This window comes from Phaseolus vulgaris, chromosome 1 (genome assembly GCF_051622355.1).
Source record: "Phaseolus vulgaris cultivar YP4 chromosome 1, ASM5162235v1, whole genome shotgun sequence".
Lineage (NCBI taxonomy): Eukaryota > Viridiplantae > Streptophyta > Magnoliopsida > Fabales > Fabaceae > Phaseolus > Phaseolus vulgaris.
In genome coordinates this window covers 2,355,359-2,369,305 of record NC_143498.1, presented here as the reverse complement: position 1 = coordinate 2,369,305, position 13,947 = coordinate 2,355,359, and the positions used below count along the sequence as shown (strand labels likewise).

Here is a 13,947-nt window from a genome sequence, read left to right as displayed (position 1 = left end):
TAAAGTAAAGGAAAAACAATGTTTCTCCATGAAAAATGCCTTTATTTACCAACCATAAACCAAACACACCATATGTAAATGTGAAACAGATGGAAAGTGCCTTGATCTTTGAGGTACACTTTGCAGCACATAGCTTTTTATCTTTTTCGCAAGATTTAACTTGACAACATCATAAAATACAGCTAGCCATGTTTTTTTTGCCTCTTATTCAGCATATCTCAGAACAAACTGCTATATATATATATATATTCAGATTTGTATAATGTCAAAAACCATGATGACTGGTGTGGACTAATTCACATTGCTAGAATGGTAGACAGCTAAGAGAAAAAAATGTTACTAGTCCTAGACCATCACCCTGTTGTGTAATCTTGATTAATCTCTAAGTGACATGTATTTAAGCTTTTAAATTTAAAATAAAGTAATCAATGATATTTGATTACTCTGTGGTACTTCAGAACCACCAAATAATTTATTGAACCAAGCATGAGATTTTCTTGGAAGATTGTTGGGTGAGTAAGGACTTGTATGATTTGCAGCCACTTTTGTAGCATAACCACAAACATAGAAAGAGAAATTTGAAAACATCCAAATGTAAAAAGGTGCTTTTGTGTTTTTCCTGTCTGATCCATACACAGAAGATCTTGGCATGAAATTTTCTACACTGCAGCATGATACCTGCGCCCGTGAACGTTTAATGGACCCATCTTGTCCTCTGTAACAGTACAACATGCTACCATCTGAATGCAGCACAAGAGACTATAAAAACACATGTTAAAACAACTTAAAAAAAAGATACTTAATCTTCAAGATAACTGTTTTTTCACTTGATAATTTTCAAACCATGGTTTAGAGAGATACAAAAAAGAAACAAGCTTCTACAAAGGAACAAGCTTTTACTGTTTGCAAAATGATTTTGAATCAAAACAGTTTTGGTAAACATTGTTTTTGCATATTTTTATAGATTTGAAAGTTTTCTTATTTCAATTTCAAGCACACTTAGTACGTAGACTAGTGGTGATGCCATTTTTAGCACATTATTATTAGAATTCTATATAGAGTCCAAATGCCTCTAACTTTTTGAATGGAAAACATGCATGTGAAAAAGAATTAAAAGAAATGCTAGATGATTATTGTTATTTGAATATCATTCTAACTGAGATGTCAAGTTGAATAGTGAGGTCTAATATGCAAATTTTATATAAAAAAAGAATTAGAAGAAACAGTGAAATCTACCTGATGCAATAACTTTATTGGTTACTGAAATCCAGTGAGAGTACTATTTCCTAGAGATTTTTCAGATGCTAAATTTCTTAAATTTTTAGTATTAAACTTGATTTCCTAAGCAAAAGGTATTATACTTGAATGGAAACTCGCGTAAGTTACCTAAAAAGTTCTTGGATTTTTCACAATTTGTCTCACCATTAAGCTAAGAAATCAAAGGGTTAGCTTAGAGTACTTGAAGATTTTTCCTTAAACAGGCATGGAAATCACAAAGTAAACAAACACCTTTTTTCTGCATTCAAGACTTTTTTCATGCATACAATCAAAACTGAATATAATTACCATGTTCAAGGAATTCACTGAGATTAGCATGCTCAAGTGAAAACTTTGAAAATATTTTTTGTTAGAAAGCAACAGCTAGCATAAAGTACACAACCTACAACTCACACACACTTTCTCCCAAGGCATCATCCACCAGTATATAAAGGGTATCACCAATGACATTTTCCTCATCCTCATAGCTTTGCCATAACAACCTTGAACTTTCATTACCATTATTTGTCTTTGATTATTATTATTATTATCATTCATTGATATTATTATCACAATGGCCTCAAGCTCAGTTTGGACAACAAAGCAGAACAAGAAGTTTGAGAATGCTTTGGCCATCTATGACAAGGACACCCCAGATCGGTGGCAGAACTTGGCCAGGGCAGTGGGAGGAAAAACAGTGGAAGAAGTGAAAAGGCACTATGAGATGCTTGTTGATGATTTGAAGCAGATTGAGGAAGGCCATGTACCCTTGCCCAATTACAGAAAAGTTGCTGCAACAGAAGGAGGCAGCATCAGAGGTTACAGCTACATGAACGAAGAACAAAGGTTAAAATCAATCCTTATTGAACCTCCTGCATATAACTTTTGCTTCAGCAGTGCTGGAGAATATGAGTCATGCACATTCAGACTTTTTCTGCTTTACCAGTGATGTTTGGTTACTGTGTTTCACACCTCATGACTTATTTTATTCATGTTCTCATTGTTTGAGTCTTACATTTTTTAGGAGTAGAAATCAGTGATAGATTTATAAATATATTATGAATGATCCAATAACAGTCCGATAACATGTGACCTAATAAGGTCAACAAACTCTAATTTGGATAAGTTCGAAAATGACTTTGATACCATGTTAAGAAGTGAATTTTAAACTTAATTCAACCTCATTAAACCAACTTATTAGGTAAGGTTTGCACCCACTTTATATACTATAAAATGCTCTAATCTCTAGTCAATGTGAGATCTCTGACATAAACTACTTAAACTTCACTTTTAAGTCATATGAGCTTGACTTTTGTACAGAACATTTTCCAATATAGAAAAATTTTCCTTGTGAATTAATGTGGGTACCCTCTGATTGTGTATTTTCATTGTCATGCAGGATGAAAGTCCTAAGTCTGAGGTGAAGTATAAGAAAGTGGTATATTAGCTCATTACCAACCAATCATGCTAAGTGAAGATTAAAATGCATACACTGATGCACCTATCTTGGTTCTATGATAACAAAATCAAGTGAAACTTTTTAGGCTTTTTTTCTATAAATGTCATGTATCTGCCCCTTTAAATGTAAAAGCAACCCAGTTATCTTAAAGACATTTCAACCTTCTGAAGGTAAAGCATATATATATATATTCATGGACCAGTAGTTTGTGTAAAGTTGTTTTTAATTTCTGTTTTGGGTGAATATAAATGATGGAAACGACCTTCAAAACTAAAAGGATCAGTGAGAGAGGAAAAAGTGCTTAAAGATGAATTTAAGAAAGAAGAAAGTGCTTATTAAAAAATGGTAGTACATGCCAGTTTCTAACTCTATCCACCGATCATAACTTGGATTCATCATTAGTGTCAGGAAGGTTTGGAACCATATGAAAAGGTTGTCGAAGTCAAAAGTCTGCTACTTTCAAAATGCTGATGCAAGAACAGTTCAGCTTACATTTCTACAGTATTATTACTCTCACAACTGTTTATATATATATATATATATATATATATATATATAAAGACTAAACCCTAAAGCTCTCAGGTTAGATATTACGAAACTTGACATCTCGACTAGGTACTTGACATCTCAGCTAAGTAACAACAGTTATCTGCTACCACATAAAAAAAAATATTATTCATCCTATTGAAGAAATTCAAAAGATGAGTTACTAATTTATGACTTGAATATGATTTAATCTTGCTTTGTATTGTAATTGCTGTTAGAATTAATGTTCCTTGGGTGTTACGTAATAGGTGAAACACACTTGTCTTAATTACCGTGGAAAAATCAGGTTTAGAGTTTATCACATTTTTCGTGAAATGAATGTTTGTGCTGATAAGCTTGATAACTTAGGATTTATTCATAGAAAATAATTTCATTGGTATAATAAACTTCTATATAATCTTTTCTTATAGTTATTTATAAATAGGTATAGGCTTCATATTTATCGGTTTTGTGAATATATGAGTTTTGGTTTGTTCATGATTTTACGAATCCTACAATAAAAGTAATGTTCAAAAAATTTAATTTTTTAAGATAAATAATTAAGCTTTTTTACCCTGTAACATTCAAAATTTAAATAACCAAGAAAAGCGAATCTCTTTTGCTTATATATATATATATATATATAATCCAATAATATAGTTTACAAAAAAAATTACAAACAAAAATATTTAAAAATAAAATGATCTTCAAAATCAAATTTAAGTGGGAGAATCAATAATACTTGAGAGAGATATTAATCTTATAATGTTTGTGATAAGTCGATTTTCTTTTATCAAATTGTAAAACTACTGTAATTTTAAAATAGTTATTTTATCTCTAAAGTTATAATATTTGTGCTACATACCTTAAATCAAATTGTAAAATTATTATAGTTTAAAATTATTTATTTTATTTTTAAAATAAACAATTGAACTATTTTTAGTTATTTAATTTTGAAATATATTTATCAAAATATTTTATAGATCGCACAAAATATTATTTTAATTAACAATAAAAACTAAGGCTGCACCATTTTTTTAACAATTATGTTTGTTAACAACTTTTATTGTTTTAATAAGTAATTTTAAAGTTAAGTCAAAGACTCAACATCATATATTTGTTTTTATGAGTAATTTACTGAACATTAATTCATAATAATTATATAACTGTGAAAACTTATATATAAGATGAATAAGAATATGAATATAAAAATATAGAAAATAATAAGTAAGTATAAAATGTTTTGTTACTTGAGGTGTCAGCCTAAATGAGATGTCAAGTTGAACAGTAATATTTAACATGAAAATTTTTATATAAAAAAAAATATAAAATGTTTAAAAATAACACAAAGATATAGGAACTTAGATGATAACTAATGATAATTAATAACTTTTAAAATTGTTATATTTATAAAAAAAATTATTAAAAGAAGTCTATAACTGAACATTTGAAATTAAAAATTGTAACTAAAAAATTATCAAATAAATCCTAAAATTATCTTAATAATAATAAGAAGTTTATTATATTTTTATTTATATTGTTGGAGATCTCATCCGCTATCGGACCGCTATCGGACCACCCATAATATATAGTCCCACTCTCGAAGCTCTGATACCATATTACGAAGTGGACTTTAAGCCTAACTCAACCCCATAAAACCGGCTCATAAGGTTGAGGTCTGCATCCATTTATATATTATGAGATGTCCTTATCTCTAGTCGACGTGAGATCTCCAACATATATATAAACATGTCATTCTCTATTTGAAAACAACATATTTGAAATTAAAAATCATTTAATTATAAAACTAATCCAACAAACGTAAAATCATCATAATAATATTCAGATTTTAAAAACACATGTTTCCTTTTGGTAAAGGGAAAAAAAATTCTCACATTGTTATCTTACTTTTTTGTATGTGAGCATTTATTGAAACATCGAATGAAAGTTAAGGGAATATCAAAGCATTGTGGTCCCATATTGGTTAAAGACTTCGCAGGGATTTTCTTCACCACAACACCAACATCAAATAATTCTCTTTAGGCAAATGCTCCCAGCACCAAACACTTTTGAACCTACACCCAACATAATTTCAAAATTCCGAAAATACTCTTTATTCTGAAAATGAAAATCCGGAATTGAAAATAATACATTCTGAAAAAATAAATCTAGAAGAGATTTTTGTGTTTCAGATATAAAAATTTAGAAAAAAAAAATCAAAATCCCATTCCAAATAAAAAAATCTAGAATTGAAAAAGAATACATTCCAGAAAAATTTATCTGGAAGAGATTATTGTGTTCCAAAAAAAGATCAGAATGTAATTTTATATGTATCTATTTTTTTAAGGGTATTTTTAGTTTTTCCCCTGTGATTGGGTGCAGTGATATGGTGCGGGAAGCAATTGCCTTCTCTTTATTTCAATCCTCATCAACCCAAAAAATTACTTTGAACATTCATGTTTCTGTTCTTAAAGTTTTCATTGACATTTATAAGAAACTTGGTAAAATTACTTTTTTTTTATCAAAGTGGATAATTTTAAAGATTTTTTTATTCAAAATATAATATATTTTTTTAAATTATCGAGATAGATAACTTGTGTAATACGTGTGCTGATAAATATTAGTTATGACTAATTTAGAATTTATTCATAGATAATCATTTTATTGGTATAGTAGGCTTCAATCTAATATGTTCTTAAATTTTTTTATGAATAAGTATAATCTATCTATGTATCGTTTTTATTAACATATAAACTTTGGTTTAATCTCCTATATTTTTGTATTTTTTTTGTTTTAATAATATTTTTTTTCATGTAATAACAGATGATTGTTGTTACTTAAAGTGTCATTAATTAACTGAGATAATAATACGTAAATGAAAGCTTTTATATATATATATAAAATTGTTTTAGTATAATGAAATAAAATTCATCTTGACATGATATATTTTTCTGATACCAAAATTGTACCACCATATCACAACTTATTTAAAATTTTAAAACAAAGTGTTATATATCTCAACTTATTTAGAACAAAGTGTTGTATATATTGATTTATACTTATTTAGAACAAAGTGTTATATATATATGGACAATTTAAAAAAAATTACCCTAAAAATTTACAGAATTGATCAATTTTTGCAAAATATCCGTAAAATAACACTGATAACGAATTCCACTTCTATTAACACTTCATTCTATCAATACATATATAATTTAGTTATTAATATTATTAAATCGAATCAAATAAACAATTATTATAAATTTAAAATATGATTCTCACATTAAATATTTATTTAAATTAGTACAAAAGCACTGAGACAGTAGAAGAAAGAAACGGGCACAGGGTAAAAAAAGTTGTAATTTGCATTTCGAAATTCCAAATAAAATTTGAATTTGGTTAGCGTATTTATATACTTCCAAATCCGTTTTGCATAATTTCCCGCCACCCATTTGATTCCACCGGAGAGGTTGCGATGGAAGCTTCGAGTTCTTCCTACAAGGTACTCTTAGGGTTTCACTTTGATTTTCTCCACACTTAATTGTTTCTTCACTAATCACTTCTTCTCCTTGTTATTTAACTCGCGCTATTGATTATTTGCAGATTATACTGGGTTCGTCTTCCGTCGCACGCCGCAAGATATTGTCCGAAATGGGATTCCTATTCACATTAATGGTTCGTTCATGTTTGTTTCATCGTGCTTTCAGGTTTAGCTCTAATCTTCTGTGTGTGTTTCGTGTAGACTGCGGATATCGATGAAAAGAGCATCCGAAAGGAAACTCCGGAAGAGTTGGTTATGGCTCTCGCCGAAGCCAAGGTCTGTGTGAGATTGGATTGTGCTTGTATTGTGTTCCTGGTTCATCTTATTCTAAATAAATAACTGATTAGTTTTATTATTTTTTAAAATACCTATAAATATGAGTAATGAGTCTTTAAAAGTAACTGGAGTAAACCACCATTTTAGGCATGGAGCTAATAACACTATCGTATTAGTTCCCGAAACTAACAAAATTCTAAAGAACTCCTAGTTCAATTTTTTAATAACACAATTTGTCAATCGTATTTGTTCAATTTTTTTTTTAAAAACGACATAAATGATAATATTAACATATGTTTAGGATCAAAATGATGGTAACTGATTAAGATTAGAGACCTAGATGAAACAATTGGAAATTTCAGGGGTTATTGTGACATTATATGCTTTCTAGGACTTGATTGTCAAACTTCCAATTTAACTCTTAACTTTTATGATTTTAGTTAGATAAAATGAGTTAATTCTGTATTGAACTCTTTTGTGGATTCCGTTAAACTCAGGTAAATTCATGTGAACTCTTGAGCTAAGAAACGAGTCAATAAATTTGAAATTAAATGTAATTCTTGTTCCTATTAACCTTATAATGGCAGTGTTTTACTATGACTCAAATGGTTTGAAGAAATTAGATCATAGGTGTTTTCACTTTAGTAACTTATTTGTTATCATTAATTTATATATAATTTGGTAATTTTTGTAATTTGATCTTATTTAGTGCTAATGTACTATTACATTTTATTTTTTGACTTGCTATATTGCTTTCTTGTGAAGTTGAAATGTTGAATTATTGTTGCTTTAGTAGTATTTGTTAAGCCTGTATGTCATTAATAGATTATGTTAATATTATTTTTTTTATCACACAACCTCTTAAAAGTTTACAAGTCAATTCCATGAGTCGATTTTACAGAATCTTTAGGACTGCAAGTAAATCTTCTCAAATGTGTCAACCTTGTTCTTGGATCGAGATGGTGGCCTCTGATTTTTCTTGAGAGTAGAGACACCTTAGAAATATATGCTAGAACTGCTTTCTGTTGTGAATTGTTTTGGTGCCTGTTCTTTGTGGAAGATTGTGTTTTAAGATCAATTCTTCTCTGATTATGAATGTGAATTATATGTATCAGGCCAATGCCATTATATCCAAACTTCAATCTACCAGTAATCAAGAGAGGGTTGATGAACCAACTATTTTAATTACAGCAGACACAGTATGTTGCCTTCCCAGTAGTTAAGTCTTGGTGGTTGTTAGGTTCTATGTCACCTGGGCCATTTATTAATTGAGGATATACAGTTTGTTAAGGATGAAGCGTACTCCAGTTTGTAGATTACAGATCCAGCTTCTCTGATCATTCTTAGGAAGAAATGACAATATACAAAACTTGCCCATTTCCATAAGTACAGACCAAATGCTGTCATAGTGAAATTGCCATAAAAACTTCAGTTTTATCTTCTTCCTTCCTGTTTTCAGTTCTTATCCCCACTGTCGGGAACTACCAAAATTCTTGATAGTCTCGTTAAGCTACTATTTTTCTAACATTTTAACAAATATTTGAATGTTAAAATTGAATACAAAAGTGGAGGTTTTATGCTCTTTATTGTTAATATTTGGATTCTGATTCCATGTGCTTCTATTTTGGCTAAGATGTGTTTGTATTATTGACTACTACACTTATAAAATAAATTAAGAGCAATACCTAATAGGAGTAAGTCATTGGTATCATGTTGCTCATAGTTTTTGACAATAATGTCAGTGGTTTCTATATTTTCAAAGAAATCATTTCATGGTTTTGGTTTGTCATCCTCTGTTTGAAGGTCTTACCTGGTTAGGTCATATAATTAATAGTGCTACTGTTCTCTTATAGTTGTGCAGCTGATACTCAGGTGCTTATTTTAGTTGCTCTCAATCTTTTCCTTAGGCAGAAGCCATCTTGCAAAGGCTCCCTGTTGATGATTACTTAAAGGATGCGGAGCCAACATTATTAATTACCTCCGACCAAGTATTCGTCATATTCTTCTCAATATTTCTTTTATGGTTTACCATTGTACATCTTCAAAATATTACCATTCATAAGAAACATGGTTAAGAAAAAAGTTGAAGGTAAATTCCATAAAAAATCAGTAATGCTATTGGTGCTTCCTTCCAAACACTCCTTCTCTCCCATGCTTCTTGTAGATGTTAATAAGGAAGTTTTTCTTTTTGGTTAATGGGCTGTTATTGGCTAGTGTTTAATGTTAATTAATAATCTAAAATATGTCCAGTGTCCAAACAAATTGATTCCTTGTTTTAAGAAAGCCTAAATGACTTCTTAATGCCAAATTGGCAAGTTTGTGCTTGCTACCTCAAATAAATGGCCTTACGGTGACAAGACTAGTTTGTAGCAGAAATTGTCAGATTTATTTTCTTCTGAGTCGAAGTTTACTATTGTCTTACATTCATTGTCAAATGTGATTTGGAGGTGGTGGTGTACGAAGGTGTGATTAGGGAAAAACCAACTAGCAAAGAAGAGGCTCGGCAATTCTTGAAAGGTCTGCTTAATGATATTTTCCTATTGTATTTCAACTAATAAATAGTTTTCTCTCTCACCTCCTTTGTGATTATGAACTTCTAATCACCAATATATTCATATTTAATGGATTTTTGTACAATTTTAGATTATTCTGGAAAGTGTGCTGCAACCGTGGGATCTGTATTAGTTACTAACATCAAAACAGGATTTAGAAAAGGAGATTCAGATCGTGTGGAGGTATTGTTCTTCCCTACCTTTGCTCTCCTTGGTGATTATTATTTAGTCTGTCTCCTGTTTTGTCTGACCGAAGTACAAATTTAATCCCCTTGCCAATGTGATACCAATACATGTCCAACAAACGATTGGGGAATTCTTACTCCATGATCTTTACTCTCAACTATGCTAATTATTAGGTACAGAGGTTCCCCACTCTTATAAAATATCAAAAGTGGTTGTAACCTTTCCTATTTGTATGTAAAATATTCATTTCAAAATAACTAGCTCTTAATGATTATTTGTTAGGATACACATCTGCCTTGTATTACCTACATTACCTTAATTGAATCTAAGAGGAGCTTTGCACTCCACTTTTTTCATTTTTTTGGGGATAAAACTTGCAAAGGATTGGCTACCATGACAAGTTATTAGTAGTGAAGCATGAAAATATGGTATCACTTGCTAGTCCTTTGCAAAACCTGAGAAAGTTTGAGTTATAATTGGTGCAAAAAATTGACAACTAGTTTATGAAGCCTGGGTGGCAACAATATCAATTATCAACAATTTTCAAGTATTGTTGCATGCTAGATTACAATCCAATTGATACCATTATTACCCTATGTGACATTTTGTTTTCCTGGCTCCCACTATTTGTTTCCATTATAATATTTCTGCTTAATGATTTTAACAATTACATACCAATCAAATTGAAAGAATATGCTTCCTTCTGATTTTTGTTTTCATGACACTTTCAAAACTTGTATTATTATTCTTGATTATTCTGAACTTTTATCAATACCAGTGAGAGGAACCCATTTATTTTAAGCTTGGACCTGAACCTTCATTTTTTGTTTCTTGGCACAGTGATGTTCATGGCCACATGAGTGTGCACTCTACTGTTTATTGTGTAAAATGGTTTTGTCTTGTGATGTTTTACAGATATATTTCAATGAAATACCCGATGAAATCATTGAGAAGCTGGTATGTATTGTTTCTTGTAACTTGTTTTTTTATGAATGTTTCTTATACAGACAGTGCTTCTGTGCGGAGCTATATTATGATGCTGAGTAGCTAATATGCTTTTAATCCTTTTTCTTGTTTAGGTTGACGAGGGAATTACTCTTAATGTTGCTGGTGGGCTGATAATAGAGCATCCTTCAATATTGCCATTTGTCAAGGAAGTGGTTGGTTGACTCCTCTTTCATACTTAGGAATGTCAGTGCATCTTAATAATAGCTATAGATAGGGGGAATCATCCTCTGTAGATTTTGTTTGAAAATTACTGAAATTGGCAGATTTTTAATGATTCTTCACAATAAAGTTTGCTTAGTAAGCACGACTTACCCATGAATGTAATTTTTTTTAAAAAATCTACCCATTTTGGTAATATTCAATCAAAATGCGCACCAATTTCGTAAAGGATGGTCTGGTCTATTAGTTAAGTTTAGCTGTTATATTTCAGTATGAAGTTGCAGTATTCCATTATTCAACCGTTCAGAACTATTCTTTTATTGTTATTAAAAGAGAATTTGAAATTTACTTAAGTTTCGCTGGTTAGAGATTTGTGTTTGGACTTGAGCAAAAGCCAGAAACCGATTTAGAAATCTGTAGATCATATCTAGTTCTGCTTAGAATTTTCTTACTGCTCAAACTAAAGCAAAACTGCGACAATGACAACAACTAAAACTTTTCCCACTAGCTAGGATTGAATGCACGGATGAATTTGCATGCTGATTATCCTCAAATCTTGGTGGAAACTTCCACGTTTACCTAAATTTACATTTTAAGTTAATTAGTATATTTGTACTACTGCTGATGACATGCAAAAGTCTAATGCTGGTGATGTGGCTAGCTGGTTTCCTGTTGGGACTAGAGTGCTGGCATTTTCTTTTCTAGTTCCTATCGACAGTAAATGATTATATATTTGCAGGTAGGAACAACCGACAGTGTGATGGGACTCCCCAAAAGTCTGACGGAAAAACTGCTGAAGGAGGCTCTGTAGCTTGTCCTACCGTTCCACCTTGTAAGACTGCCAGGGGCTAAGTGATGGCTTAATCTGCGAATCTTAACCTTTGCTCGTAACATTTTTCTAAACTCAGTGCTGTCTTTTCTGGTGTTAGTTATGTGTAGGCTGGGATGGACTGTGTGACAGCTATGTCTGAACCTTTTTTTGGGTAATCCAAGTTAATCGATTGGCCCATATTTTACCAGCAACACATGTCTGTATTAAGACTCTGCATGGTTTTATTAGAATAAGAATCGCATGGTGACATTAAATTTATTGACATTCTATTCTAATACATGAAAATTTCATTATGAAATTATGGGTGACATCTGCTGTAATAATTTTCTTTCTGGACACTTTTGGCTGCGAAGTTGTGAGCCGCTTATGTCATGGACTGTGAAAATGCAAAGCTTGATTTAATTATAGAAAATTCAAGAATAAGTTATGTATTCAAAGATCCACTGACGGTATGTAAATAACCCAAATCTTTGATTTTGGGCTCTATATGTTAATCACTATCCCTTTTTAATCATTTTACATAGTTTTCGTAGTCATTTGAACTATGAAGGTTTTGCCAACATTGCCGCCAGTTGTTCGGCTTTTCCCTGGACTGACTTGTAAAGCATGGCCTGTTCGTTGTCAGGAATCCTCCGTAAGTTAATGATGTCACCTGCATTTGATTTCCTGCACTCACATTTATTTTCAGTCTCTATCAAATGATAAAAGTTTCGTTATTATCATTGTTTATCTGATGTGAATGTGTGTCTATATATATTCTGAAATTTTGGTCTTGTATTTTTTTAGTGTTTTTAATTTCTAGATTTTAGAAAATTCACAATTTTAATATAATTTTCAATTTTGCACGTTTATTTTTTATTCTGCTTCTATTGAATCCTAATTCTAATATTTATGTAAGTCCTGACTAGATGTCATTCAATTAATAATATACATAAGCACGAGGGTGAATTGAAATGTAAATTTCTTAAAGTCTGAAGGTTAAAATAATTGAAAAGTAGAAAAAAGTAAGTAGTATATTAGAAATTGAAGGGGACAAACTTATAATTCAATTATTTTTTCATAATTTTTTTGAGTAGTTAAGATAAATCTATTGATGAGTTTTGTGAACCTAAACGAATGTGCCAATACCATTTTTCAGTCCAAAATGACATCCCCAGAAAAAAAAAATGTGGTGCATACATTAATTGAATAATACCTGTTGAAAATGACATGAATGACGTAACGAGGATAACTTGTCCTCCCATGGATTGAAAAATCCAATTCGTCCTTTGAATCAACAATTTATTTTCTCATTTATCAAACATTTCTGCTGGTCAGGGTTTAACGCCCTCCCATCATCCCATCAATGCTTTCAATTTCAAACTCTGGATTTTGAATTGTATTTTCTTTCTTATATTTTTCCACTTTTGTTTTTTTTAGAAATTTTTTATGTGGACACCCTTCCATTTTCCTACCTAATATTACGTATTTGGTTCATCTTTAATTATTTTATATTTTAAAATAAAAATGTCATATCATTAATTTTGAGTGTGTATTCAAAAACCATTTTTAATAGCAAAGTTATCAGGGTTGGTTCAGTGGAGTTCCTATGACATAATAATCAGTTTGTCTCTGACTGGTCGTTAATTATCATGCAAATTTTTTGACGACTGATTTAAAATATCAGGGCTTTGAATTCATGAGTTCCCATGACATACTAATCACTTTGTCTCTGACTCTGTCATTGATTAGCCTACCTATTTTTTATTTATTTCATTACTTGTGGTGACAAATAGAAGAACTGAAAAGTAAATAAATAAATAAATGAGAGTGTTTAGTCAATCAGTAGAGTAAAATTAGAAATAGAGTAAGAAAATGTTTTAATAGTTATGTAAATTAATTTGATAAAATATAAATAATATTGACAGTAATATCCTTGTCAGTGACATAGAATTTGAAACTTTTTGTTTTAAGCTATTAAATGGATTGTTTAGTTTATTATTGAATTGAAGTAATTGATTATACAATTGTGGTAATCAACTAATTTAGAATATTTTTTTTTTACATGTTAAGCTATAGTAGAAACTGATACGACAGATATACAAATTGAAAATATATAATCTTTTAAAATGTAACATACGAGGATATATATCTATATATTATATAATTATAA

At 30.4% G+C, this 13,947-nt stretch overlaps 2 protein-coding genes across 5 annotated transcripts; both read left to right on the top strand.

Moving 5' to 3' along the window:
• Nucleotides 1–1,732: 1,732 nt before the first annotated feature.
• On the top strand, nucleotides 1,733–2,917 carry LOC137815402 (protein RADIALIS-like 4). Its single transcript, XM_068618543.2, has 2 exons — nucleotides 1,733–2,103; nucleotides 2,657–2,917. Exons 1-2 carry the CDS (start codon nucleotides 1,832–1,834, stop codon nucleotides 2,679–2,681), a joined length of 297 nt encoding a protein of 98 aa, XP_068474644.1. The 5' UTR covers nucleotides 1,733–1,831; the 3' UTR covers nucleotides 2,682–2,917.
• A 3,637-nt stretch (nucleotides 2,918–6,554) lies between these two features.
• LOC137816412 (Maf-like protein) lies at nucleotides 6,555–12,093 on the top strand. 4 transcript variants are annotated; one of them, XM_068619533.2, is made up of 10 exons: nucleotides 6,558–6,743; nucleotides 6,845–6,916; nucleotides 6,984–7,058; nucleotides 8,174–8,257; nucleotides 8,966–9,046; nucleotides 9,506–9,575; nucleotides 9,702–9,793; nucleotides 10,712–10,753; nucleotides 10,876–10,956; nucleotides 11,703–12,093. In XM_068619533.2, exons 1-10 carry the CDS (start codon nucleotides 6,717–6,719, stop codon nucleotides 11,772–11,774), a joined length of 696 nt encoding a protein of 231 aa, XP_068475634.1. In that variant the 5' UTR covers nucleotides 6,558–6,716; the 3' UTR covers nucleotides 11,775–12,093. The 4 variants fall into 4 exon arrangements, with proteins under 4 accessions (XP_068475636.1, XP_068475634.1, XP_068475635.1 ...); XM_068619535.2 differs by lacking the exon at nucleotides 8,174–8,257 and having other exon boundaries at nucleotides 6,555–6,743; XM_068619534.2 differs by lacking the exon at nucleotides 8,966–9,046.
• The last annotated feature ends 1,854 nt before the right edge of the window (nucleotides 12,094–13,947 follow it).